The sequence below is a fragment of the Ambystoma mexicanum genome, chromosome 9 (genome assembly GCF_040938575.1).
Source record: "Ambystoma mexicanum isolate Mex_15411 chromosome 9, UKY_AmexF1_1, whole genome shotgun sequence".
Lineage (NCBI taxonomy): Eukaryota > Metazoa > Chordata > Amphibia > Caudata > Ambystomatidae > Ambystoma > Ambystoma mexicanum.
In genome coordinates this window covers 1,398,342,283-1,398,370,214 of record NC_090931.1, presented here as the reverse complement: position 1 = coordinate 1,398,370,214, position 27,932 = coordinate 1,398,342,283, and the positions used below count along the sequence as shown (strand labels likewise).

The window sequence follows — 27,932 nt, the reverse complement described above, 5'->3', positions numbered from 1 at the left end:
CGGACACACAAACCGTACACACCCTACTTTCGGCATCATACGCTTAGTCTCGAAAGTCACACAACCCGTTAACACTGCACTGATTGTATCATGTGCAGAGTGTGAACAGGAACACCGACTATTCAGACATTCACGCAGCCTGTGCACGCTGCATTCTTTTAAGTGCAGTTGGGCATGCAAACAAGCTGTAAGCACTGACCTGTTTTTATAAAGATCTTAATGCAGGCAGGTTGTGAACAGTGTACTATTTATATCTTGTGCTTATTGAAGTCAGCCACACCGTCTGGATATACTGCACTTTTTGTGTGGAGCAAACAGGCGCCCAGGCTGTTTACACTGGACTTTTGCAAGTAAAAGACCAGTGCAATCAAACAGGATGACTGTTCTATGTGTATTGTGTGCTTAGTGTGCCTAGTGTACAGAGAGCAGCGCCTGTAAACACTGCACCGTGTGCTCAATGTAAACACTGCAGGTGTGTGCTCAATGTAAACACTGCAGGTGTGGGCTCAATGTAAACACTGCAGGTATGTGCTCAATGTAAACACTGCAGGTGTGTGCTCAATGTAAACACTGCATGTGTGTGCTCAATGTAAACACTGCAGGTGTGTGCTCAATGTAAACACTGCAGGTGTGTGCTCAATGTAAACACTGAAGGTGTGTGATCAATGTAAACACTGCACCCTTTGCATCATGCGGTGCATTTGAGCAGGCATGCAGAGGTATGCCGGCCACTGCAGCATTTATATATTGTACTTAGTACAGTCAAGCACACAGGCGGTTTCTAAAGGGTGGACTAGTTATATCGGGCCCTGGCAGTAGGAAGAAACAAAGAAAGGCTGTAAAAATCGACCAAAGATTTACCACTGCCGGTAAATTGTCAGCAAAATACCACCAACAGCAAGATGTGCCTATTTTTTTAAGCAAGGTGTAATAACTTGGAAGCTGATGAACACCCAGACCAGCAGGTAAGTTATTAAGTAGATTTATTGTAGTTCAATTGCCAGGAACAAACATTGGCATGTCCTTTCCAAGTCAGCATACGTCCAACTGACAGGCATAGAATCCCCTTCAGATCACAACACATCAACACTCCACTCACACTGCCCTCACCACATTCCATGTACAGTGATGTCATCACCTCAGCTACCAAGATACATTACAACACTTCTCCCTCCTTTCCTTTGTTGAAAACAGAGAAATTCCTCACCAGAACCACCACCAGACAAACCCCTACATATACGTGTGGCCAGCACGTAATGCACCATATCTAACTCCACTGGCGACAAGAAACTGCCTCTAGATAACGCCAATAACCCCGAACACTCCAAGGAAGAAACATGAAACAGGAAAAGTGCTCCGCGAAAGGAATGAGAACCCAATAATACCTACATGGCACCCCCAGAACACTAACACTGTGCCAAAACACATTGGGCAACATGACACTACGTGTCAACCCACACCCAACACCAACTCCAACTCCACTCCTCCCTCAATAAACAAAACAGTGAGGAATCCAACGCAATCTACTAAGGGCTAACTGCTCCCATGAACAGAACTGGACAACCTTCGAGAAACAAAAACAAAAAAAACTAAGCACCTCCACCTGTTCCACACTGCCCCTTGGAACCTAGGTCCTGCCACGACCCAGCGCCGACTTAGATAAACTACCTTACACTCCTACACACTCTGTGCACAAACATCCTTCCGTCCTAGCCTGCCCCCTAGGACACCAGGGCTGCCACCCCCGGGCGCGAACCACACAGCTCAGCAGAGCAACAACAAGCACAACAACGTAGACAGTACACCACAGCACCCCAAAAGGGTACCACAACACCACAAGAACCAAGAACAACCGAGAACACAACCCGCAAGGATTGCGAAAACGCAACCACGTCAACAAGACACACACCAACCACCACGGACCCCTGGTCCAGCATACTGCACCACGCAGCACACCTACCACTACCTTGGACCCCAGGTCCAGCCTACTGCACAACCGCAGAGCACCTACCACTTACCTCAGACCCCTGGTCCAGCCTACTGCACCACGCAGCACACCTACAACGAACTTTGGACCCCAGGTCCAGCCTGCTGCACCACCGCAGCAAAACCACTTGCATGATGGACCCCAGGACCTAGAAAACGCCCTGTACCTCACGCACCGTATGCACACCCGCAAACACACACTGGCGAGCATACACTCACAACATTGCTAAATATTCAAATGCAGTTACTGAAAAAGCACATTCAAAACATGGAAATCTTTTCGTTTTGCACAAAACAATGCATATGCTATATATACCATGCAAATGCTGTACCTAAACACACATTACCAACCCGCAAGTTCCCAAACCACGAGTACGTCCACACCCAATGGCGGAGACCAACCTGCAAGAAAACACTGTTAAACATGAAAGGACTTCAGGTTTTTATATGTGGGTACCCCCGCCCACACGTCCAAAGCCCAAAAAGTTGAGTTCCACCTGTAAAAAAAAAATGACTCAAGACAAACAATGTACTTTTGGCACATTAATCAAAGAAACACTAAAGAAAATTACATCCGCACTAATAATTGCAGTCCGTCCAACCACAAAGTGCACGCACGCCACATGCCCTCCCGTTCACAACATACAAAGCGCGCATCAACTCTCACTCACACGGGCCCATGCTACACACACACATACAGGCCTAGATATATGACAAATTAAAACATTTCGAAAATGGAAACTGTTCCCACAAATACCGCCACTAACACAAGATGTCAGAAGTTCTCAGCTCAGATCCTAACTCTATTCCAGAGCACCCAGGAACTTCGACCCATGCACGGAAGCCTCCTACGCCAACAGTCCGCACCATCCTAGGACAGGCTGTCCTGCATAAGGTGCCCGACACACGCTCGGACATACTCAGACCCGAAACTCCATTAGAGTCTGCTGAAGTTAGTGTTTCACAACTCCTGGCACCGAACACAACGTTGCGCTCGCTCCTCGTCCTCTCATCCAACAACATTCTGTGGACACACGCACTTGACGTAACGCGGCTGTGTTTACTTCCGCGTTCCAGCCGCTCCTGAAGAATGCGTTCGAAACGTTCCCTCTGGAAGACTTCCTGATGACACGCTACGTCATCACAACTCACCCAGGCGTCGCACCGACCACAAGTCCTGTACACATTCATTGGGTGAAAAGTTCGGGAGCCCATCCTTCTAGGACGCACGCTGGCACCCATGGACTCAGGTGCCACCAGCTGCTTCTGGGGCCCCACACAAATGAAATTCATTCCATGCCCGCTAGCTGGACCACCTGGCCTCCAGCCCGACATGCAGGGTTTATACCAATAACACACCTCATCACGCAGCACTCCACAACCACAATAGGAGGAAAACCGATACCCAGACGGCTAGAGCCCTCAGCGCCGCCTCCTTGCTAGGCGCTCCTCTGTCCCGTAGGAACCGAGGCAGGTAATCACGTTACGAGACTGCTACAGCACACCCCGAACTGCCGAAACCTTCTGGTACCGCCAGGCCCACGCCTCCCCTGCCTCCACTGTTGCGGTATTCACGCCAGGCCCAAGCACTACCCGGCTGATGGGCCTTCACGCTGCACACCGACCTGTGTGCCGAGTTGCACCACCCAGTACCACCCGGTCACTGGGTCAGGCCGCCACAGCACACGGACAATGTGCTCAGTAGCTGCCGCCGACACCTCCAGCACCACCCGGTCACTGGGTAAGGCAGCTTGCAAGGGCAGCTATGCCGAACAGGCGCTGCACCCCGACCTGAGTGCCGACTGGACCTTCAAGACAGCACGGCCCGGCCTGCTGCAGAAAATAAACAGGCCTGGGCTTCTCAAATCAGCACCGCCCGGCCTGCTGAAAAAGTACTCTGCCCAGTCAAAACAACTCTGGGCCATAAACCTGTTGGCAGCTTCTTCCTGGACATGGATTCAATGGAGGGCAATGTTTCCTGGTTTTGGACTGTCCCCTCCACGACAGGATCCCATCCTCGTCGCCAGTGTAATAACTTGGAAGCTGATGAACACCCGGACCAGCAGGTAAGTTATTAAGTAGATTTATTGTAGTTCAATTGCCAGGAACAAACATTGGCATGTCCTTTCCAAGTCAGCATACTGACCTCACCACATTCCATGTACAGTGATGTCATCACGTCAGCTACCAAGATACATTACAACACAAGGTAGCGGCCCTTACAGAAAAAAACCTTTCCCGTGATTACACGAGCGTTATGTGACAACACACACTTTACAACATGGCAGCTGTTTAACCCCTTAAGTGCCAAGGGCGAGTATGCTCGTCCTTTTTGCATAGACTTGCATATTAGCCTGCCAGTTTTTGAGACCAACTCATCGCAGAGCTGAATTTATGTTTGGTTGGAGTTATCATGGAGACACATTTTTTGGGCAGGGGATTTCAGGTGGCGGTATTAAATATAGCACCTGCAGTAATCCTTCGATCAGCAGTAAGTCAGCGGTAGGCAGATGGAGTAGATTTTTCAGTCTAGTGCAGTGTCTGGATACTTTGCAAGGAAATCACTTTTTCTGAACAGACTTTGTAGTCTTTCTCATTAACATCGGAAAGATGAAATGCTGAGCCAGATGTCATCGAGGAGGCTTGTATAATACCACACCAAACTCAGAACCCTTAGGTCTAGTAATCAGTATGATCTGATTCCTCCCAGATGTAGAACTAAGAAGGTAGAAAATGGAGCCTGCTTTTCTGCAGCCACTAAGGCCTGGAATCTGCTCCCCTGGAGTTGTGAGCCCAGGTCTCCTTAGATCTTTTTAAGGAAAAATTGACAACGTGGTTGTTCTCTTAAATCTCCTACGCAGCTTTGATTTATGATCTTAGATTATGACTGTTTCTCAGACTTTCATGTTATTGTGTTTTGTGTTCTGTCTGCGTCCTAACGCCTATGGGTCCATGGTTGCGCTATATAAATAACTTAAAGTAAAGTTGCCTCTCTGGTCTTCCAACCTGAACAGGTTTTCTTTCCATAGAACGAATAGGGATGGTCCGTCTCACTCAAAGTGCTGCCAGTTTCGGCAGATAAGGAAACAGAAGCAGTCAGACCAAACACTGATTTGCCGAGGATCACACAATGTTGGTCGAGTGGGTAAACTAGGATTATAATCCAGTTCTTTGTGTTGCAATGTGAGTAGTGTGGCTACTAGAACACATCTCTACAGTTTGGGATTATGAGTGACCTGCAGTTTAGACATAGTTTTGCGCCCGGCTGGGCAATCACACTGGCCTGCTGCCCTTGTCTTTAAACACAAGGGCCCGCCTATTTTAGCTTGGGCCCTCGTGCATCGTCCACTTGTGCATCACTTTAATATCCAAATTGATTTTCCTTTGAAGAACTCAAACTGAATGATCTCTTGGTTAGTACTAGTCCCAACCCCAGTTGTATTAACTGTACTAGCCGCAAAAGGCTGAAAGGCTAAATCTCTCATATTTGGACCTGCATGTCTATCTATCTGTTTTACTCCCCACTCTCTGTCACACACCCGCATGCACCACCGCAATAGGTGCCCAACTCATTGAGCTGTCTAAGTAGCTTAGTTTGGCTGCACGCATTGTGACTCTGTGCTGTTGTATTCTGTAGCCCACAGTACAGCTCTGATTAATTGCACAGCACTGCCTGAATAATGAATGGCACTGCTATGCAGGGTGGCGGGGGGAACATGAATAATACAAAATCAGATACATGTGAACGGATTAGCACCAGATATGAAAGACAGACAGAGAAGGGCAGTGAAGGAATGGGGAAAGGCAAGAGACAAGGGAGAGGGGATCAGTGGCAGCGGATGAATGTTTTAATTGGAGGGGTGGAAGTGTTTCCCATGAAAATGTGGGAACAACAGCGCTCAGAGAGGGAGCCCGAACCAAACAAGCACGGTTTAGGGTGGTTCTCCCCGGTAAACTTTTTTAAATGTAATGGGTGCAAATGTTGTATTTTACAGCACAATGGGCCCCAATACAACCCTGGCAGTAGCCGTGCCTGTTTTTGGAGTTGCATTTTTTCCGGCACCCAGAAATGGCCAATTACCGGGTCATTACGGCCTTGCCAGACCCGGTATTTGCCCATTCCCGGGCACTGGAACAAATTCTTCCTCATTCCCATTTGAGCCGCATAGGGCTCAATGGGAATGGGGAAGTCGGATGCACGGGCACCGTTATAAACGGTGCCCGTGCATCCGGAAATGCTGTGCTCGCGGGTGCCGCTCTGCCCGCCAGGCCAGACTTGGTGGAATGAAAGACACCTGCGAGCACAACTCTGAGTTTGCCGGTCTGGACACAACAGTACCGGCAAGCTTACTGGTACCGTTGTATCGGGACCAGCAAGCTCGTAATGAGGCCCAATGTCTGTGAAAAAAGTTAAAAAGCCACACAGTTTGCAGATGCTTTTGTAGGATAACACATGAAAAGAATCCAATAAATGAAACTCACGAGCACTAATACACAAAAGCATTTTCCAATTAATGTTCATGATGCCTTTTTTGCCCGCAATATATGCAAGTATGAAAAACATGAGGGGCGTGGCTTGAGCAGCCATGGAGTAGGACGTGCTTCCCGTGTAGCTCCAGAGGATCCGACAGATGATCCGTAAAAACTACCTTTGAAAGTGCGCCATTGGTTCCAGAATTGATCACACACACACGGGAATGTATGCTCGGCACACTGTATAAAGATCGAGAGAATCGTAAGTGGGAGTCTGGTGGAATCGCTCGACAAACGACGGCAGCAGTTGGGTCCGTTGTCACACAAGATGGCCGACAACAAAGGAAACGAAACCAGAGTACCCGAAGAGGACAAATAGAGGCGGAGGACACGGGGGAAGAACGGCAATGGCGAGGTGAAGACAGACCAAAACCGCTGGGGGCTGTGGGCCTTGGATCGTGGAGGCTTGGGTGCTGGCCCGGACAGCAGGGGCCCGAGGGCAACAGAGGTGTGAAAATGCAGGCCGCACCACGACAAGCACGAGCAGCGCTCGCTCGACATTGATCAGCAACTAGCAGCAGTGAGAGGAGGTCGCGACTGCCTGGAGATCACCACGACAGTCGGTAAAGAGCAGAAATTACGGTTGGGGAGACACTCGGACGCTAGGGAGACCCAACGGAGACTGGAATATGGCGGCGCGAGGGGCCGTGGGTAAGAATAAGAACAAACAACCCACGATGGATATCTTTGCGAAAACACAGCAGTCTCCTGCGGCCATCGCAACCAAAGACCCGACGGCACAGGCTGAGGGCGCCACAGCGGCTGATAATCATCAGATTTTGGAGGCCAATACAGAGCTGAAGGAATCTTGGGGGGTTGCGATGTTGGACCTACGCGCTTCCCTGGAAGCTAAAATTGAAGCAGTGGGCATCGAAGTCTCCCTGCTGAGACAAGATGTCAGGGGACTGGCGAAACGCACAAGCAGCCTGGAGGGTGCGGTGAAATCTAACACGGACACCAGTACCAGCAATGCAAAGGAGATCCATGTCCTTAAGCAACAGGTGGCCAACTTGGAATCTCGAGCAGAAGAAGCAGAAGGGAGAGCGAGGAGAAACAATATTCGCGTGGTTGGCTTGCCGGAAGGTGAGGAAGGCCAGGACCCGACTGATTACATTGAGAACTTACTCCTACAAGCAATCAGGGCGGTACACTCTCGCAGGATTTTGTGGTGGAGCGCGCACATAGGGCCCTTATGAGGAAGCCGAGACCAGGGGCCCCTCCAAGAGCGATAATTGCTAAAATACTGAACTACAAAGACCGCGAGAAAATATTGGAGTATTTTCAGAAAGGCGGAACAATTGAGAGGGCCTCGAGCACTATCACGGCATACCCGGATTATACTATGCTGGTCCAAAGGCAGCGGTACAGCTATGTAACTATCAAAAGGAGGCTGCGGGCGGTTGGGATAAAATATATGCTACTGTACCCTGCGAAATTGAAGGTCGTACATAAGAGCAAATTGCATTTTTTTAACATTCCGGAAGAAGCAACAACATGGCTGGATCTGCAGGGCTGCCCGGATCAAGACACGGAGGAGACACAAAATGGACGTGAAAAGTGAGTCAGATATGGTATGCATACTGCTATGGCGGAGAGAGAACATTCCAAGGGCGCCTAGGCGAAGGCTGAGAACGATGGGCCTGGCTGTAGGAGGCAGATATTCGATTACAGATTGCTGATTGTGAGAGACTTGATGGACTGGAATATAGTTGCGGTTACATATATTTAAATTGTATGGCAATATGTAGTTATTCGATGTGCTATTGGAGTGGCAGGGCGGAAGTACCCTACCCCCCGAATTATAATTGTAGTTGTAGTAGGTTGGCCACTAGGGCGGCCTCACCCTGCGGAGCTTCGAGTACAGGCAAAAACCGGAAAGAGCTAGATGCGGGGGAGCCTGAGATCCAGGGATGGAGCTGGGCAACAGTTGGGGGGGAGAGTGTTGGGGAAGGGATGGGAGGCGGGGGGAGAGGGAGCGGGAAGTTTGGTGTGTTTTTGATTAAAGGGGTTTTAGAATGGGATGCGAGCCTATATGGATTGGATTGGAACTCAAAGTTAAACGACACCTGGGGGGGAGGGAATGGGATCATACCAGGCCATGGGGGACCTTAAAATACTCACATGGAATATGCGGGGTCTTAATAGCTATTTAAAAAGGAACAAGGTTATGCTGTATCTGCGCAGGCAGAAAATAGATATTGCATTGCTGCAGGAAACCCACCTCACACGTGAGAGGATGGACATGATTGCGGGAAAGTGGAAGGGGGTGTTGGTGGGTTCATTGTACTCGGCCTACACCAGAGGAGTACTTATATGGGTGGCGCCACATGTCCCGTTTCAGCGGTTGAAAGTGGTGGCTGTGACAGACGGGAGGATGGTTATGCTGAGGCGATTGCTAGAGAACAGGGAGATAAGTATTGTTAACACGTACGCCCCGAACCAGAACACAGCGGCGTACATTAGGACACTGAGTGCGAACCTGAGCGTGTGTGTGGGAAGCGCGGTGATCTGGGGAGGGGACTTCAACTGCGTACTGAACCCGAGGGTGGATAGATCGGACGGGAAATTGGATAGACCGGCCCCTGCAGCCAGGGCGCTACAGACACTGCTTGATGACTTTGGGTTGGAAGATGCATGGAGAGTGTGTCACCCTGGGGAAAGGCAATATTCGCATTACTCGGCCCCACAGCAGTTACCAACGAGGCTGGACTATGTCTTCGCACCACCTGAAATGATAGCGGAGATGGCACACATAGAGTACAGGGCCAGGGTCCTCTCGGACCACTCGCCCCTGATTCTTGCGTGGCAATACTGCCCCCCGAGGGCGAGGATCCCGACATGGCGCCTACGAGCAGAGGCGTTGAGAGACCCCTTCTTTAGAGAGGATTTGCGGGAGGAGATAGTAAACTATTTTGAAACCAACACTGGGAGTGTGGACTCGGCGGGGACATTATGGGAGGCCTTTAAAGTTGTCATCAGGGGGGCGGCCATGGCGAAATCCAAGGGCCTACAGGGTGGGGTTTCGGCTGAACTGAGGGAGGCGGAAGCAAAATTGGAAGAGGCCTTAAAAGCCGGTGACGATACAGCAGAGAAACTAGATTTGATACTTAAGCTACAACACAAAATGTGCGGAATACTGGGAGAGGTTGTGTAACCTTAATTATAAAAAGTACATAGAGAGACAGCATGCGGGAGGTGATAAACCGGGGAGACTTTTGGCGTGGTTATATAAGAGCGAGACCCCCAGAGCCACAATTAGATCTATAGAGAGGGAAGATGGTAGCCTAGAGGATACCCAGGAGGGAGTTGATCAAGCGTTTGTGGATTACTATAAAGTGTTATACGGGGAAGATGGGGAAAGTAGCTGTGTAATGATAGAGGAAATGATGGAAGATATGGGGCTGCCCAAGATAAGCGAGGAGGGCAGAGAGGAATTGGACTCCCTGATTACCCTGGAAGAACTGGGGAAGGTGGTGAGGCAGTGTCCTACTAGTAAGACCGCGGGAACAGATGGGCTCCCAAGCGAATTTTATAAGGTATATATAGAAGAGGTCCTCCCCCCGCTGCTAGAAATGATAAACGAAGCATTCGAGATGGGCCGCTTACCGGAGTCACTGCGAGAGGCTGTCGCAGTACCTCTCCCTAAGCCAAATAAACCTGGGCGTAGCTGTGGTTCCTTTAGACCTGTGTCAATGCTGAACCAAGACGGCAAGATACTAACTGCAGTCTTGGCGAATAGACTGAAGAGCGTCATTAGCAAGTTAATACATCCGGATCAAACGGGCTATGTCCCCGATAGAAACATCACCAATAATCATAGGCGACTCCAGAGGATCATTGAGTTTGGCAGTGGAAGTGATGAGGAAATGGCAATCGTGTCCTTGGATGCGATCAAGGCCTTTGACTCCGTTAAGTGGCTGTGTCTGCTGGCGGCCCTGAAACACTATGTGTTAGGGCCTGGCTATGTGAGGTGGGCGAAGATTTTGTATAGTGAACCGCTGGCTAGAGTTAAGACAGGATCTGTGATATCAGAGAGGTGGCAGCTTAGCAGGGGTACTAGACAAGGATGCCTGTGGTCTCTTATGCTCTACATACTGGCTCTGGAACCTCTCGCGATCTATCTGAGGCAACAATATGACACCATAGGCATCGAGGTGAATGGTGAGCAGCATTTGATCTTCCTATATGCGGACGACATGCTGCTGTATGTGCGTTTTCCAGAGGAGAACCTCCAGTACATCTTGGAAGTGCTTGGGAGATACGCTGTGCTATCCGGCATAGCGGTGAACCCCCAGAAGTCTAGCCTGTTCCCATTGGGTGGGTATATAGGGGTTCCAGCGGAGAGGTTACCGGTTTTACAGGTACCGTGGGCAGTTAGTACTTTTCGGTACCTTGGGATAGACATGTATCACACCGTTGGGGAGGAACATAGGTGTAATACAGAGGTGGCAATCCAAAAAATTGAGAAATGCATGCGGTTTTGGGCAAAGCTGCCTTTGGCGATGATGGGGCGGGGAGCGATGCTAAAGATGGTGGTCCTGCCGAGGCTCCTACATTAGTTCGGGAATATACCGTACCTGATTCCTATTTTTTTTTTTACCAAACTGAATAGCATGTGTAGGGACTTTCTGTGGCACGGCACGCGAAACAGAGTGGCGTTATGGAAGCTCCAGAACGTCCAGGACAAAGGGGGAATAAAGCTGCCCAACTACAAGGTGTACTATGTGGCGAGCCAGTTGCAGTATGTGGCAAATGGCCATCTGATGAAGAGACCTCTGAACATAGGTTGTTTGGGCGTGATTGTGCACCTTTTTATCTATTTAAATAAATAATGTGGGCACCCAGAGCGGAAATGGTGGGGCGCCCTAAAATGATGCTACTAGGGTGGAAGGTGTGGTGCAGGGCATGCCAAATGATGGGGGACCCGTCCCCATGCTCACCGCAGATGCCATTGGTTGTATTGACAGGGGCGGACGCTCAGCTGCAACTGATACTCAGGACCCACTGGGAACCGGCTGGGGTGGCAACGATGGGGGATATTTGGCAGGAGGGCTCTAGTGTTACTTTTGAGGGGCTGTGGGAAGTAGCTGGGTTGCACGAAGGCCAGTACATTACGTATCACAGAATGGTACAGAGGATTAAGAGAACATGGCCTGAAACTGTGCTGGAGGAAGAATTGGACGCCACCAGAGACGTGATATATGAAATAGCTGAGGGGGGTCATGAGACTTCCAGACTGTATGAGATGTTGATGTCTAAAGTGGGGAAGGAGGTCACACAGTTGAGAATGGACTGGGAAACGGAGGTTGGGGCCCAAATGGGAGATGGGATGTGGGAACGGGTGCCAGGGTATCATAAGAAGGTGTCTAGAAATGTGAGGCTGAAACAGATACAGCTGTACATAACACACAGGGCTTACATGACACCTTGCAGGATATCGAGGTTCGAGAATGCAGGTCGGCAAGCATGCCCCAAGTGTCACGAAGAGAACGCGGGCATGGTGCATATGTTCTGGTCATGCCCGATCATAGAGAGGTTCTGGAGGGGTGTAAAAGAGAAACTAGAAGGAAGAGGGGTCAATATGGTAGTGGATATGGTGTGGGCCTGCCTGTTGGGGGGGTTCCCCAGACCACTGAAACTCAGGCATGTAAGCAAACTAAGGGACCTGGTTTATGTGCTAGCAAAAAGGAGGATTGCCCTGGGATGGAAGTCGTGCCATATGCCGAGGATAGAGGTGTGGTGGAAAGACTTGCAAAAATGGGCAGAAGCCGAAACCATAGCATGGCAAGAGGCGTGTAGCAATGGGGGGGAGGAGGAGAATGAGTCCCTGATGGCCTGGAAATCACTGATAGCTGGATTGTTTGGGTCATTAGACGACCCGACTGAGCCTGTGGAGGAGGTGACCGAACCACAGGGTGTGGAAATTGAAGGTTAAATGCAATAGACTCGCAAGGGGAGTGGGGGAGTGGGGTAGTGGGAGTAGTGGTTAGGAAGTTTAAAAAAGTGTATTGAAACTGTTGGAACATGCACTGTGTGTTTGGTTATTGTTTGTTTGTAAAATTCAATAAAAACTTTTTTTTTTAAAGTATGAAAAACATTTTCTTGCTGATTGTGCCCATACAGATCCTTGCAGTATTCACCAATATATGTCAGTGTCACGTTATAAGAACATAATAGTGTTAGCTTTGTCAGTAAAAAATGCAATGCCACAGTAAGGAAATATAAGCAGACTGGCTGCACCAATGTAGATCAGTCTAGCTATGTGATCTAATTTATCATGTTCTCTTTACCCTGGATGCCTGGAACAAATGCCATGCAGTAGTAATTAAATATATCCAGACTGGTTGTACCAGTGTAGGCCTGTCTAGCAACATAATAACACGTTATATGTTTGCTTTAGTCTTGATGCCTAGTAAGAAATACTATGCCACAGTAAGAAAACATAACCAGACTAGCTTTACCAATGTAGACTAGTCTAACAACGTAATACCCTTGATGCCAGTAAAGAAATGTCATGCCACAGTAAGAACACCTAATCAGGCTGGCTGCAGTAATGTAGGCCAGATTAGCAATATCACTGCTCCTGCTAGCTTTACTCTTAATATCAGTTAAAAATGTCATGCAGAGTAAGAATATATAACCAGGCTGGGGGATGCATCACATTGCGCAAATGTAAGCACCCATACCCCAAATCAGAGACTCAGTCCCCTGCACATGCACAAGCAAAAAAGCACCAGCATTCATGCACATTCACTTACGCACCTGCACAGCATTTATACACTCTCTTTCAACCGTGCACCCATACAGCATACACAAATTCACATACACACCCATACAACATACACTCTTTCATTCACTGGCATCCAAACAACATACACTCATTCATTCACAAGCAGTTACACATGCTTACACACACATACGTTTTACTTCCGTACCTGCAGCCCCGGTCCAGAAGCCACTCTGCCTTAGGCTCCCACAACAACCCTCAGGCGTTGCTGGGAGGAGGGGCGGTGAGGGGGCTATAGCCCCGGGTCTTTTGGTTGTAGCCCGGATAGAAGTTCAGCAGCTACAACTAAAAGGCTAGCGAGCCCCGAGTCCTGACAGTCCCTACATTAACATAGCCCCAGATCTTTTCCAGACCTAGCAACACCCCTGCTCCTGTGTAGCACAAAATGGAATCAGGGAGAGATTCCTGCGCACGCATGGAGGAGCGAGAGTGTTCCCTGTCCATATTCAGCCCGGCAGCCCCCAGCCTGCAGCTCCCAATGGGCCCTTCAAGGCTGGGAAAGCGAGATTCCTGGGGTGTCGTTTGGCCCACTGGATATGCCAAAGGGAAACCATCATTCTCTTGGATAGTTAAAGCCAGCTCAGGAGCACTCCCTCAGACGCTTGCCGCAGCTGAAGCAGCGCTCAGTGTTTTTTTCACTGGGCTGGCCTGGCTCGTCCATAATGGGCAGCAGGTCGGCGCCCCATCACCCATTGTGGGTGACCGGCGCTTGGAAGGAAGTATTAAAAACGCTCTAAATGCACACACACAAATATAGCAAGAAAAGAGAATATGAATGGGGAGAAAATGAGAAAGATTAAATGGAGACAGCTGCAAACAACGAAACATATGGGGAAATAAAATGTACTTAAGTGGTTTATGCGAAGGCAGGATACCTCAGGGGTAACGTGCTCGCCTTGGAAGCAAGAGACACAGGGCAACACAGGTTCGATCCCTGGGTCCGCGCACAGAAATATTAAGTGTGTTATAAATAACATATCATAACCCATGTATTATAAGGACTAACTGGCCAACAATCACACATAAAAGAAGATTGCAGGTCATCCTGGATTTTCTTGAGCTATAAGGCGCTCGTCTACAGCTGGGCGCGCGCAAACATCCTGATAACCTACAGCTGGGCGCGCGCCAGCCCATATGCCATCTGTTGTATCCTAGTATATGTATGGTTTACATCTGGTATGAGAGCTGTGGGTCTGTGAGTGGAGCTTGGAATGTTGGTGTGAGGCATGCAAGGTGGAGAGTGAGAGGGTTAGGGACTGGCAGGGAGAGAGAGCCAAGGGTGGAGGCAGCACACCTATTGATCTCCTATTCTGACCTTCCTGCTGAGGCTGTAACTAAATAAAGAAGACTTCCCGTGTGTAACCCTGGCTCCCTGGTGGCTCCTGTGTGTCCTACTTGAAGTTTATACCACCAGAAGATACGTCATAATCCTCTAGTTTTGACATCGCAACTGGCAGGTTACATTTGAAGCCACTAGCTGTGACGTCAGACTTGGATCATTACTTTGCAAGTGTATCGTTGTTATGCCCGTAATCAGCAGAGGCGGAGCTCGCGCCCGCCTTGGGCCCGGGCCATTAATTAGATGAGGCGGAGCTAGCGCAGCCCTTGGGCCTGGGCCATTAACTCTCAAGTAGCTACATTTCTGAAGAATAAAAGATAGCCCGCCTAAGCACGGCATCATTTCGGTAACGTCAAGGCACCTGCTGACTACTTCAGAAATTGAAAACGCATTCCCCCGTCGGGCCGGCATATTTTAAGTGTAGTGTAAGTCTCCTTGTTGTGTTCAACCTAACAAAGGACAGCTATGCATGCAATGCTCTGCATTACTACTCTTTCATCTGCGTCAGAAGCAACCCTGCAGGGGCCGCATCTCCCGCCCGCCTCCCTGCAACAGGCGCATTAGCTCGCAGAGCTACCTCGCCCAGCCTGTGGCATCAGCCTCCCTTCTTCGAGTGCGCCTCCCCCCTCGTGGCTGCGTCACCCCCCTCCCTCCTCCCCGAGCGTGACGCTGCAGACGGGGAGGGAGCTGTCCGCGGGAAGCCAGTGCTGAAACTGCAGCAGCAGCAGCAGCGAGCGGCCAGCCAGAGATTCCCAGACCCAGCAGCAGCAGCCGGCTCACGGGTCTCCTGCCTCCCCAGCTCCCGGGCAGGTGATGGGCCGGTGAACAACTGCGCAGAGCAGCGCCCGAGGGGAGGACGGCACCGGCCCCGGCACCGCTCCGGCAGCAGGCACATCCGCGGCGGGCTGCGCTCCATTCCTTCCCGCCTCATCCTGGGGAGGTAGCAACAGCAGCCCCAGCAGCCCCACCTCGTCAGCACCAGCCGAATGGCAGAGAGGCTGTGGACGCTGCTGCTGCTGCTGGCATCACATGAGCGCCAGCACTAGGGACCCGGAGCAAGGGAAGCCAGCCTCCCCAGGACCCCTGTGTGGGGCCTGGCCTGCCACCGCTGAAGGCACGACAGCCAGAGAGGGCACCTGAGCTGGGCTTGCTAAATGGGACCGGAAGCCAGAACACGGAAAAGGGACTGATTCCTAAAAAATTGGAGCGTTTCCTGAAACTTGCTCACTGGGTCGTGTCTTTCTGCCTCCAGCCCGTTGGATTTCACCGGTGCTGCTCAGTGGCCGTGCTTGATACGTTACTCGCCCGGTTCGTATTGGGTATTGGTCCTTTCCACTTATGGCCTATTGCACACTCTTTTTGGCGAGCATTGGGTGCGAGGAGAGAGCTGGGACGCAAACGTCATGGGCACGTTTTTACAAATTCTCTATTTAGCGCTTCATTCAGCACATTTTGTGAGGGGGAGATAAGGGAATAGGCAGATGAAGTGGTTTCCTTGCCCAGGATCACACAGTGGCAATCGGCGGGGGGACGCTGGGATCAATATTGAGAATTTTGCTTGCAAAGTCAGCAATTTAGCCAGTAGACGACTAGCCTCTCTTCCCAGCCTCATGGCCTCATCCTCTTCTTCACTAACGTTGAACTCTAGCTCAGGCCTCCTATGAGTGCATTGTGAGGCCACAACTTCACGTCCAGGAAGGGGCGTCTCAAGGCGCATTTTAATTCTCCCAAAACAAATGAGAAGATCGTGTGCATTAGCAGACGCGCTCATTAAATCTTAATGAAGCCTTTCAAGGAGTTTTAATATTTATAATGGAATTACACCATACATCAAACCTAATAAAAACACTGACCTAACGTGAATTATTAATGCCTGGGAGGTAAGAGTCTTTCTTGAAATAAATGCTTGATCCGAGTGAGTTCTTTTAAAAATGTTTTTTAGACTGTAACCCTTTTTGTTGCATTTTCCTTCCGACTGTTAATCGGTAGTTAAGTGGAAGGAGAAAGCCTTGAGATGCCCAACTAGTGTCAAAGAAAATATCCCCAAGGGAGGTGTGCCCAGCCGCAGCTGCACTTAAAGTGGAGATTGAAAATGTACATTCCAAGATTCAGAGGTAGGGTTCATTGTCTGCTTGCATCGAAACTGAAGTATTAAAGGGAAAGGGAGAGGGTAAGAGGGGATTCGCTCCTCTGTGGTATCTGGAGGAATAACGATCGGAAAGGCTCAAGCGCATGGTGGAGATTCTTTTGGTACAAAATGTGCAAAGTCCCGGCAGTTTGACCTATGGAAGATCGTTTACGATCCAGGGAGGCTGACGCGTGCAAAAGGTGGTATGATTCGAGATGACTGTATCGTAGATTTTGGGGTGGGCGGTGAAATGATTGAGTCCTTCTGGGATTCTGTAGGGTATAACTGTAAACAACTGTAACTGTAAACAACTGTAACTGTAAACAATCACCAAAGATTCTGAAGGGTTACACTGTAAACAATCCACAATCCTCTAGGGTTCTGGTGAGTTCTCCTCTAAACGATTATCCGGGATTCTGGAGGGTCTGATTGAAAAGAATCATCCAGGATTCTGTAGGGTTCTTCTGGAAACAGTCATCCAAGATCCTGAAGGGTGTAAGGGCCTGGTATCCTGTAGGATTTTGGAAATTAACAAGCACAATATAACCAGATAGGCCGGAGGGTTGAAATGCGCAGGACCTTCTAGATTTTGGAGGGCTCAACAGTACAATAACGTACAGGAATTGTACATGGGTCGGCTATAAATGTTGTTCGAAACCTCTGTGGGGTTGAAATACTTCAACTGTTCTAAGAATTTAAAGGGGTTCTGCTGTATAAGATCATCTATGATGCAGGAGTGTTAAAACAATAGGAGGCCTAGAATTTTAGAATGTTGTAACGCCCATGTTCTTTTAGGAGTTTACAACCAAACAAGATCGTCTTGGTTTCTAAAGGTTAAACGTTTACAGGATCTGTGATTCTGGAGGGACCAACGCACAAGATCCTTGAGGGATCCTTGAAGATTTCAGTGCACATGAGCTTGTGTTATTGAGGGTTCAGGTGTCCAAGATCACCTAGGATTCTGGGCAGTTCAACTGTAGGAGATACTTACATTTCAGAGAGGTGAAATTTGCACGATCTTCTTGGATTTTGGTGGTCAGAAATAGTGTGCACAAGATTTTGTAGGACTCTGTTGGGCTAAAATGTTTGCAATGTTCTCAAAGAGGAATCTGGCGACGGGAAACATATAGGATACAGAGGCCGAGCTTGGATTCAGTCTTTGCTGCAAGATTTATGGGGTTTTCTAAGAAGGATTCTGTGGATTGCATTGTATCTGCTGAGGAATCTGGAAGTGTGGCAACGGGGATGATCTTCTGCAGAACGATTGTGGTGCAGTGAAGTGCTACAAGATCTCCCGAGAAGGAGTCCGGAAATGCCCAAGGTCTTGTCAGTTTCTGGAGGGTTCAAGTGTACGCAGGGAGGACCTTGGTGGGGTGACCTGCACACGATTACCCAAGAAGGATTTTCGAAGTGCTAAATGTACATGATCCTGGATGACCCCATCGTTTTGGGGGCTTTGATAGACCTGAGAGTGAATCGTGTAGGGACCTGGATCCCCTAAAGTTTTCTCTGCCCATTTCTGCTGAAAACAGGCACATGTTAATAACAGCCAGTTTGATCTTGTGGTGCTGTGGATTTGTTGCTCCCAGGCAGATGTTGCGCCACCAGGGACTCCTCAAGTGCCGCTGCCGCCGGCTCTTCAATGACCTGAAGGTTTTCCTGCTGCGGCGGCCCCCTCCTTCACCGCCCCTCCCCATGAACCTTGGCGAATGCGACCTAAATTTCGCAGCCAACAACAACACCCTGACCCAGGACTGGGGGGTGCACGCAGGGGCCACCACCCTCGAGGGGGAATGGAGCAGCACAGCCACGGGGGGTCAGCATCAGACGACATGCATGATCAACAGCACCTCTTCAGAAGATTGCTGCAAGGGGAAGCACGAGGACAGGTACTCGCTGGGCAGCAGCCTGGACAGTGGCATGAGGACGCCTCTCTGCCGGATCTGCTTCCAGGGACCAGAGCAGGTAGGTGGGCACCTTTACTGCACTTACACTGAAAGCAATGTGCTTCTTTCTTTCTTTTTTTCTTTCTTTCTTTCTTTCTTTCTTTCTTTCTTTCTTTCTTTCTTTCTTTCTTTCTTTCTTTCTTTCTTTCTTTCTTTCTTTCTTTGTTTCTTTCTTTCTCTAGACACAAATGTTCAGATTTGCTCTCTGTAAATGCTTAACTGCAGATCACAGCATGTACTCCACTGATTGGCCAATCAGAATACGTTTAAATGGGGCAGTGGTGTTGTTCACAACTCGAGTCATGTGATGTAACAACCCGCCATCAGCCAATCAGAGCCTGACTCTAAACGCACGTACTGCTTCACTGCACTCATCATGCTATAAACTAACAGTGCCTTACAGGTTCATTGGGCAGCATCAGTATTTAATAACTTATTTGAAACTGAAGGCAACAGATGGATTTTGAAGGTCTCGCCAATCATGTTTTAATTAACAAAAATGAACGATCTACAGTGCATTATCGTGAGATAATCGACCGTCGACCCTTTTGGCTCCCTCATTTCAGAACCTCCAACATGGCAGTGATCGGATGTCTCTCAGTAGTGGCCTGCAGAATGTTTGTCAGTGCTACAAAAAAAACGCGTGGCAAACAGCATTAAAAACAAGTAGCAAAAGGGAACGACTTGTCAGTGTTGCAGCCGAAGTTCCTAAAGTAAAGGACTAGGGAGAGGGGGGTCAACAGGCACTTATTTGAATTTTCCCAACCCAACTGCTTTTGGGATGGATGTTGGCCATGGGTATTTTTCTTCTGCACCCCATCCTTGTCCCACTTATTGCATCCGGATTTGATTTGGGGCATTCCGAGAGCGTGAACCTAGCACTGGTAGGGCGCAGAGCGATGTATGGGGGATAGTGTGTGTGTGGGGGAGGGGTGCTGGGCGGTAATATAATATTATATGAGTTGCGTCCTGGGCGTCGATGCATTTAAAAGAATAAGGAACATGAAAATGATGATGGTGGTGGGAGGCTGGAGGCAGGGTATGCTAGTCCAGACCCCGTTTCAAGTTTGCATTCTGGGACTTGTAGTCCCGGATTACCCCATTGTAAACACAGGCCTACAAGTCCCAGAATGCAAAGTTCAAACCGGGACTGGACGAGCATCACTGGAATGGGGGCTGTTGGCATCTGTGCTTCCCCCACGTCACGAGTGCTGAGTGGCTGCCACTATGTTCGCCTTCAGCAGGCATAGGCCTCACTGTGATACCCTGGCCCGTCTGAATATTTTGGTGAGAGGAGCAGAGGGCATTGCGTCCCCAGTGGCCTCCAGTGCTGAGTGGCCCATGTCACGAGAACATCATCAGCAGGTCTTTAAGTGGGCCGGGGCTAGCTGGGGCCGAGCCCCGGCAGGCTCAGAAATATGGTTCTAAGCGAGGGCACTGCCGGGGGCTCACTGATGTCGCCTGGCAGCTCCAGCTGCTAGAGGACAAAGCTTTTAAAAAAGTACTCGCTCATGTGCGATAGCTTCAGGCTTCAGAAAAAAATGCCTTTTCTCCATAATGGTGGCGCCGGCACCTGCAAGGCATCCCTTTAGTCAAGAGATGCCCGTGGGCCTTTTCCACAATTATAGAAGAAATGGTAAGGCTGCTGTAAGTCACAGCTTTTGTTTTCTAAAGCCTGAAGCTCCGGCCCATTCACAGGAGCGTCAGGCTTTAGTTTAGTTTTGTTTAGTTGATACATTTGTACCGCGCACCAGTGACCCGAGGGCTTTAGGGCGCACAAAGAACAAAAATATGCACTCAAATCGAGGGGTTCTTTTGGCGAAAAGTTTTGAAACTACCCCGATGTCTCTCAATGGTTGCAATCAGATATGAATTGGGCCTCGATTCGCTATATAATTCAGTGGTCTGGAAGTTGCTCTCAGCACTGCGGAAAATGCGTCTATCAGCACCAGAAAAAGCATATGAGATCCTATCTGAACAGTCAAACGATCCAACAGCAGCCCTATTAAACAAATGGGAAGCAAAACTGAAGTCAATCCTACTCGACGCTAACATCAACATAGAATTGTTGTTGTCGACTCCGCAGATAGCGAAAAAAAAATTTCATCAATGGAATTGGATAACAAACATGAATAAACGAAATGCTCTTACTTCATCACTAGATCTGGGAGTCTCATCAAAGAAGCTCGGAGATCTGGCAAGATATCTTGAGAAATTCCCCTCTAGCTACCATAGAAATCAATTTCTAAGATTACGTTTAAATCTCTATAAAACTCGTGAGGTGCTGATGCAAAGGAATGATCCGTCTACACCGAGTAATATCTGCCGGTTTTGTATGAAAGATGTGGAAACGAGCATACATTTGATAACGGGGTGCCCAGCAATCGCTGCTCAACGCTCCTTGCATTTGGAACGTTTTGCACCAAAAAACGGAAATATGCAGGATTGGTGGAGTTATTTAATTTCAGGGACAAACACCCAACTAACCTGTGCCACCATCAACTTTATGGATTCAATTATTCCTAACCTTGACGTGTTATAAGCCATTAAGAGCTGAAATCAGTATTTTCTTGTGTGTCTGTCTGCTTACACCCCTGCGCTCGTTCCTATCATCTTACTTTGAATCTGTCACTTCATTTGTAAGGATTACATTATGTAAACATTGGAAAGTAGTTACAAAACTAATGTCAATAAAAAAAAAAATATGGACAAGACAGAACTGAGATGACCGCCTATCAGTAACAACGATACTGTCTGCAGATACATATCTGAACATGAACGTCTTCAAGCACCGTTTGTGCAGTTCTTTGGATTCGATCTTCCCGAGATCTGGTGGGATCGAGTTGCAAGCTTTAGGAGCTGCTGCAAAAACACATCTTTACTGAGCCTTTCCAGCTTAGTCCCGAGCACCACAAGGAGATTATCCTTGTTAGATCTCAAGGACCTGTTGGCATCTAGGAAAAAAGGCCTCGGCTTCCAGTGGCATCACCTCTTCAGCCTTAATAGTGCTGCTGCCCCTCAGCAGGGATCCCTTTAGCTAAGAGATGCAGCGATCACCCATGATCGCTGCATCTCTTAGCTAAAGGGATACCTGGCGAGGGGCAGTGCCACCATTAAGGCTGAAAACATTTGGCGCTGTCCCACGGCAGGCATCTCTTCAGGTAATACAAGCACCCTTTTGATTTTTACGAAAGGCTGCCTGGCAGGGGGGCCTGTAGCCCATTAAGTCGGGGCTGATTGAGGGGGCGTGGTCTAATGAGCCGAGAGCCGACCCCCTCGTTGTTAGGCCATGCCCCCTTGATGCGCCCCGGCTCATTTTCCAGGGCCACTTAAGGCTCCGACCCTCAGCTAGGCCTGGCTTTTTAGCCAACAGTACTTTGCATTCTGCGACTTGTACACGCCCATGAATGGGAAGCACTGCTGGTTTAAAAACCATGACTGGCTCATGGTTTCATGCATGAGATGCAGCCAACAGCAGCTGTGCCCATGTGTTTGGGAAGTGCATCCTACCCTACACACACACACACTACTGCATGGCTTCAGTTCACCTTTTCAGACGAGCCATAGCTTTCCAGGCCGAAAACTGCGGAGGTTAATCAATATCTTTCGAATTTTTGAACACCCCTTCAACCCTATCACACCCCTTCTTTTTTATTTTTGACTTAACACTTCAAAGGATTATAGAACATGCATTTTTTTTGACAAAGACACATAGTGTGGTTCACTTTTGTGTGATGTTATTCTTTTTCTAAGCAGGCAGGAACAGAATGTAACAGGTTGCCACGCGCTTCCACATCCGTCGTAATGCTAGCAATGCAAATATAGCTCTATACACAACTATATGTCTATTTAAAGGGACTGTCATTATTACTTTTGCAAAATTATTTTAAAAACACGAAAGATACAGAGAGCAAGATTTGTTTGTTCTGTTTTTGCTTGTTCATTGAGACGGGCTTGGACTACACCCAGGCTTGTAATAGCAGCTCTCCTCAACTACCTCCCAAAAGAAGTGCTGGCAAAGACAATGGGCTTTGGCTTTCACGTGCCAAGAACAGCCTCATATACCCCACTAAACCTCATGCCTTGACTAAAAGAAACAAATCACAACATTAAAAATGATAGCAGTCATTAGTTACCAACACAAACTAAAGGAGAGCAAACACTGTTCTGTCAAGCCTCGGACGCCTGAGACTCTTTCCATTCAGTTGACAGCCACAGTAACCAGTTGCAACTAGGGCACATTCTGAGCATCCACGTTTTGCGGATTACAGTGAAAGAAACATAAACAAGCAATGGCAAAGTCAAAAGCTATGGTGTTTGCATTTGTTCATTGCAGTTTGCATTCATAGCCATTGGGGTACGCGGGGGGGTCTGGGGGGAGGATGCAAGAAGGGATGCAGGAGGCCAAGGGAAATGGCGGGAGCGAGGGAGGATGCCTGCGAGCTGAGAAAAAGTAAGCGTGTATGTGTGAGGCATAAAGCAGGGTGTTAAGGCAGAGTGTGAGAGAAAACAGGGGTGCAAGGAAAGGTGAGCGAGAGAGAGAGAGAGAGAGAGACCGCGGGGGCGCGAGGAGAGCGTGAGTGCAAGGAGAGAGAGCGCGAGTGCGAGGCTGCAGGGGGAAAGCAAGTGAGGGGTGGGAGTGTAAACGAAGAGAGAGAAAGGACGCAAGGGGGGGGAGAGAAGACTGGCACCCACCCATAGAGTGCAAGGAGGGACACCATGCAGAGAAAGAGAGACGGTGCAGAGAGAGAGAGAACCAAAAGAAAGACACGAGAGAGAGTGCAAGTCGAGAAAGAGAGAGAGGGAGCCCCGGGAGAGAGGAGCAGAGAGAGAGAGAGAGCGATGAGAGAGACAGATTGACAGAAAGAGAGTTTAAGGAGAGCATGCATGCGGGAGAAAGAGTGAGCGAGAGAGCGGAAGAGAGGGAAAGAGAGAGAGAAAGAGAGAGCCCAGGGAGAGAGGGAAAGAGAGAGAGAGCGACGAGAGAGAGGCAGAGGAACAGAAAGAGTGTGAGGAGTGCATGCAAGAGGGAGAACGAGAGAGGAAGAGAGGGAAAGAGAGAGAGAGAGGGAGAAACAGAGAGAGAGAGAGAGAGAGAGAAACGGCGCAGGCCAGTGAGGGAGGCTCTGCACGCCCCAGGGATCTCCAGTAGATGGCAGGCTACCGACAGTACACGCGAGCGTTATGCACCATATTTCCGGCGGATCAACGTGACACACATTATATAAAAGCAAAGCCTCAGAAGAGTCCTGCATGAGAGTCCTAGAAGCTGAAGACCTTCTGCTGGATGCATGCATGGATGTACAGCACGACTTTGTGAACTTAAGCTCCTCTAGGCGCTCCCTGGTTAGGAGGCGGGGCTGCACAGCGGCTTCAGACAAGAGGAGTGTTCACCCTTTTCCTTCAAGACAACAGGGCTTGCTTCTAATTCAGGAACCTTGCCTTTGATCATGCTCCAATACATGGCAGCATTTCCACATAAGAACACATTCCTATTGTTTTGCCTATCATACCAGTAATGCCACTGTAAGATGACATGTCCATGTTGGCTATGCCAATGTATTCCAGTATGGGCGTGTAAAAAGACACTGTTGTTGGGTTTGCACACAATGCCACTGCCAGTAATGCAACTCTAAGAAAACACGTCCAGACTGGCTGTGGCAGTGTATGCCAACATTCCCACATAGAAACATACTCCCGACGCCCATAATGCAGCTGTAAGCAGACAGGTGCATGCTGACACCAACGTTTCACTTCCACCCAGTAGCCATCCCTGAGTTCTCCTCTAGTCCAGAGCCACTGAGCAATGCATTGTGGGTATGCAAATCTCATAAGAGCACGTTGTTTTGACCCGGAATACTCCCCTTGTGTAATTCGGCAGCACTACATATGTTTATTGTATAAAACAAGCCCAGGTGTGGAAGGTAGGGGGTTGGGAGAAAGACAGATACTAAAAAAGGCAGAGTAATGTGTCAAGACAGCCTGAGAGAACTCAGAGAGCGAGCAAGGGTGGTGGAGACTGAGAAAATGAGGCACAGAAGTGGCGAGCTCAGAGAGTGAGCAACAGTGGTGGGGATGGAGAAAATGAGGCAAAGAAGTGGAGAGCTCAGAGAGCGAGCAAGGGTGGTGGGGATGGAGAAAATAAGGCAGAGAAGTTGAGAGCTCAGAGAGCAAGCAAGGGTGGTGGAGACTGAGAAAATGAGGCAGAGAAGTGGAGAGCCCAGAGAGCGAGCAAGGGTGGTGGGAAGGAGAAAAAGAGGCAAAGAAGTGGAGAGCTCAGAGAGCGAGCAAGGGTGGTGGGGATGGAGAAAATGAGGCAGAGAAGTGGAGAGCTCAGAGAGCGAGCAAGGGTGGTGGAGACTGAGAAAATGAGGCAGAGAAGTGGAGAGCTCAGAGAGCAAGTAAGGGTGGTGGAGACAGAGAAAATGAGGCAAAGAAGTGGAGAGCCCAGAGAGCGAGCAACGATGGTGGAGACTGAGAAAATGAGGCAGAGAAATGGAGAGCTCAGAGAGCGAGCAAGGGTGGTGGGAAGGAGATAATGAGGCAAAGAAGTGGAGAGCTCAGAGAGCGAGCAAGGGTGGTGGGAAGGAGAAAATGAGGCAGAGGAGTCGAGAGGAAAGAGAGCGAGCAAGGGTGGTTGAGACTGAGAAAATGAGGCAGAGAAATGGAGAGCTCAGAGAGCGAGCAAGGGTGGTGGGAAGGAGATAATGAGGCAGGGAAGTGGAGAGCTCAGAGAGCGAGCAAGGGTGGTGGGAAGGAGAAAATGAGGCAGAGGAGTCGAGAGGAAAGAGAGCGAGCAAGGGTGGTTGAGACAGAGAAAATGAGGCAGAGAAGTGGAGAGCTCAGAGAGTGAGCAAGAGTGGTGGAGACGGAGAAAATGAAGCAGAGAAGTGGAGAGCTCAGAGAGTGAGCAGGGGAGGTGGAGATGGAGAAAATGAGGCAAAGAAGTGGAGAGCTCAGAGAGCGAGCAAGGGTGGCGGAGACTGAGAAAAGGAGGCAGAGGAGTGGAGAGGGAAGAGCGCGCAAGGGTGGTGGGGACGGAAAAAATGAGGCAGAGGAGTGGAGAGGGAAGAGAGCGAGCAAGGGTGGTGGAGACAGAGAAAATGAAGCAGAGAAGTGGAGAGTTCAGAGAGCGAGCAAGGGTGGTGGGGATGGAGAAAATGAAGCAGAGAAGTGGAGAGCTCAGAGAGCGAGCAAGGGTGGTGGGGACGGAGAAAAGGAGGCAGAGGAGTGGAGAGCTCAGAGAGCGAGCAAGGGTGGTGGAGACGGAGAAAATGAGGCAGAGGAGTGGAGAGCTCAGAGAGCGAGCAAGGGTGGTGAGGATGGAGAAAGTGAGGCAGAGGAGTGGAGAGCTCAGATAGCGAGAAAGGGTGGTGGAGACGGAGAAAATGAGGCAGAGAAGTGGAGAGCTCAGAGAGCGAGCAAGGGTGGTGGGGACGGAGAAAACGAGGCAGAGAAGTGGAGAGCTCAGAGTGCAAGCAAGGGTGGTGGGGACGGAGAAAATGAGGCAGCGAAGTGGAGAGCTCAGAGAGCGAGCAAGGGAGGTGGAGACAGAGAAAATGAGGCAAAGAAGTGGAGAGCTCAGAGAGCGAGCAAGGGTGGTGGGGACAGAGAAAATGAGGCAGAGGAGTGGAGAGAGAAGAGAGCGAGCCAGGGTGGTGGAGACAGAGAAAATGAGGCAGAGGAGTGGAGAGGGAAGAGACCGAGCAAGGGTGGTGGGAAGGAGAACATGAGGCAGAGGAGTGGAGAGGGAAGAGAGCGAGCAAGGGTGGTGGAGACAGAGAAAATGAGGCAGAGGAGTGGAGAGGGAAGAGAGCGAGCAAGGATGGAGGAGACGGAGAAAATGAGTTTGAGAAGTGCAGAGGGATGAAGGCGATGAAAGAATCTGGGAAGGAAGAGTAAACTAGAGTGTAGACAGGGGGAGGGAGATGGGGGTAGGTAAATGGGTGGAAGGAGATAGCAGACATAGGAGAGAGAAGTACAAACAGGAGAGGGATGCCTGCAAAGTGACGGTAACTGGAGAAAGTCCCGCAAGCCTCCAATTTCGTCTTCCTCCGTGTTACTGGTCTGCTTCCCAGTATACCGGCAGATACCTAATGGAGGCCCTCAGGACGGTGAGAACAGCCCAGGACAGGCTTTACAGAAAGGCTTCTCCAAACAAAGAAGAAGAAATATTGCTTCCGGTCCAGGTTAAAGTCACTGCTGACCCCCAAGCAAACCTTCTCACCTCACCTGCCTCCTGCGTTACTAAAAAAAACACATTACCCTCCAATAGGGTGACAAGATCTTTAAAATACAAAAAATGGGACCGGCCGCAAACACAAAAGTTGAACTACCACCCCCACTAACCTTCTCAAGCCTATAATTCTCAGCCCCCTGCACCAATGACCCCCTCCCGCACAGGAGGGGGCTGGGGGGATCCCAGAGTAAATCATTTCCATTTCCAGCCCTGCTCCTGCACCACGAAACAAACTGTGCAGATTTGGCTGTGACTGTAAGCATGTTAAAAACCTGGGAGCTTGTTTTGCTGGGATGGCTATTGCCAGCTTTACGGGCTGCCCATTGCCAGCAGGCCTCGTTTGCACAATCAGGTAATGCATGTGGTTGTTATCTGGAGGTCTGGGGGTGCGACTCTATCCTGGGATGGCAGACATCTGGCTAAAATGATGTTGTTACATTTCTAAACCGGGATAATGTGTGTTTGGTTTATCTTGAATAGTTGCCAAATGAGAAGATTTGATCTCTCCCTACCGTGGAGCTGGGATCGCAGCAGCGGCCACCCGCGCTTTCCCCGAGACCAGGGCGGGTTTCTTTAAATACCGAAACCGCTTGGGACAGGTGGACAGCGGGCCCGATACTTAGTACTGCAGATAGGTGGCACAATGTTGCCTTTGAGGATGGAAGCACTGTGGCACACTTTTAGACCACATCCTAACGAACATTTCTGGCTATGAGGCCATCTCAGATATTTCCTGCAACAAAGATGGCAGCCCTTTTTTAAAAATGGGGCATAGCTGTCATTTAGGTATCTTAATTTGTGTAGATATTCATTGTTCAGTCATTTACTGGGGGTCATGCGATGCCCATCGTACACTTTAGAAGTATCAATGAAGCTTCATAGAAAATAATAATCTTTCTTTTGTATGTTTTATAGCAGAATATGTACATTCATTGATTTAGTCAAGTGAAGAAAAACAAAACCATTAACAATGA

At 49.3% G+C, this 27,932-nt stretch overlaps 1 protein-coding gene across 2 annotated transcripts in view; it reads left to right on the top strand.

Moving 5' to 3' along the window:
- Window positions 1–15,333: 15,333 nt before the first annotated feature.
- Window positions 15,334–27,932, top strand: part of MARCHF4 (membrane associated ring-CH-type finger 4) — a 699,606-nt gene continuing 687,007 nt past the window's right edge. For both annotated transcript variants that reach the window (XM_069616807.1, XM_069616806.1), the window contains exon 1: window positions 15,334–18,738. In XM_069616807.1, the coding sequence (XP_069472908.1) occupies window positions 18,310–18,738 (429 nt within the window). In that variant the 5' untranslated portion in view covers window positions 15,334–18,309. The remainder of the gene's footprint in view (window positions 18,739–27,932) is intronic.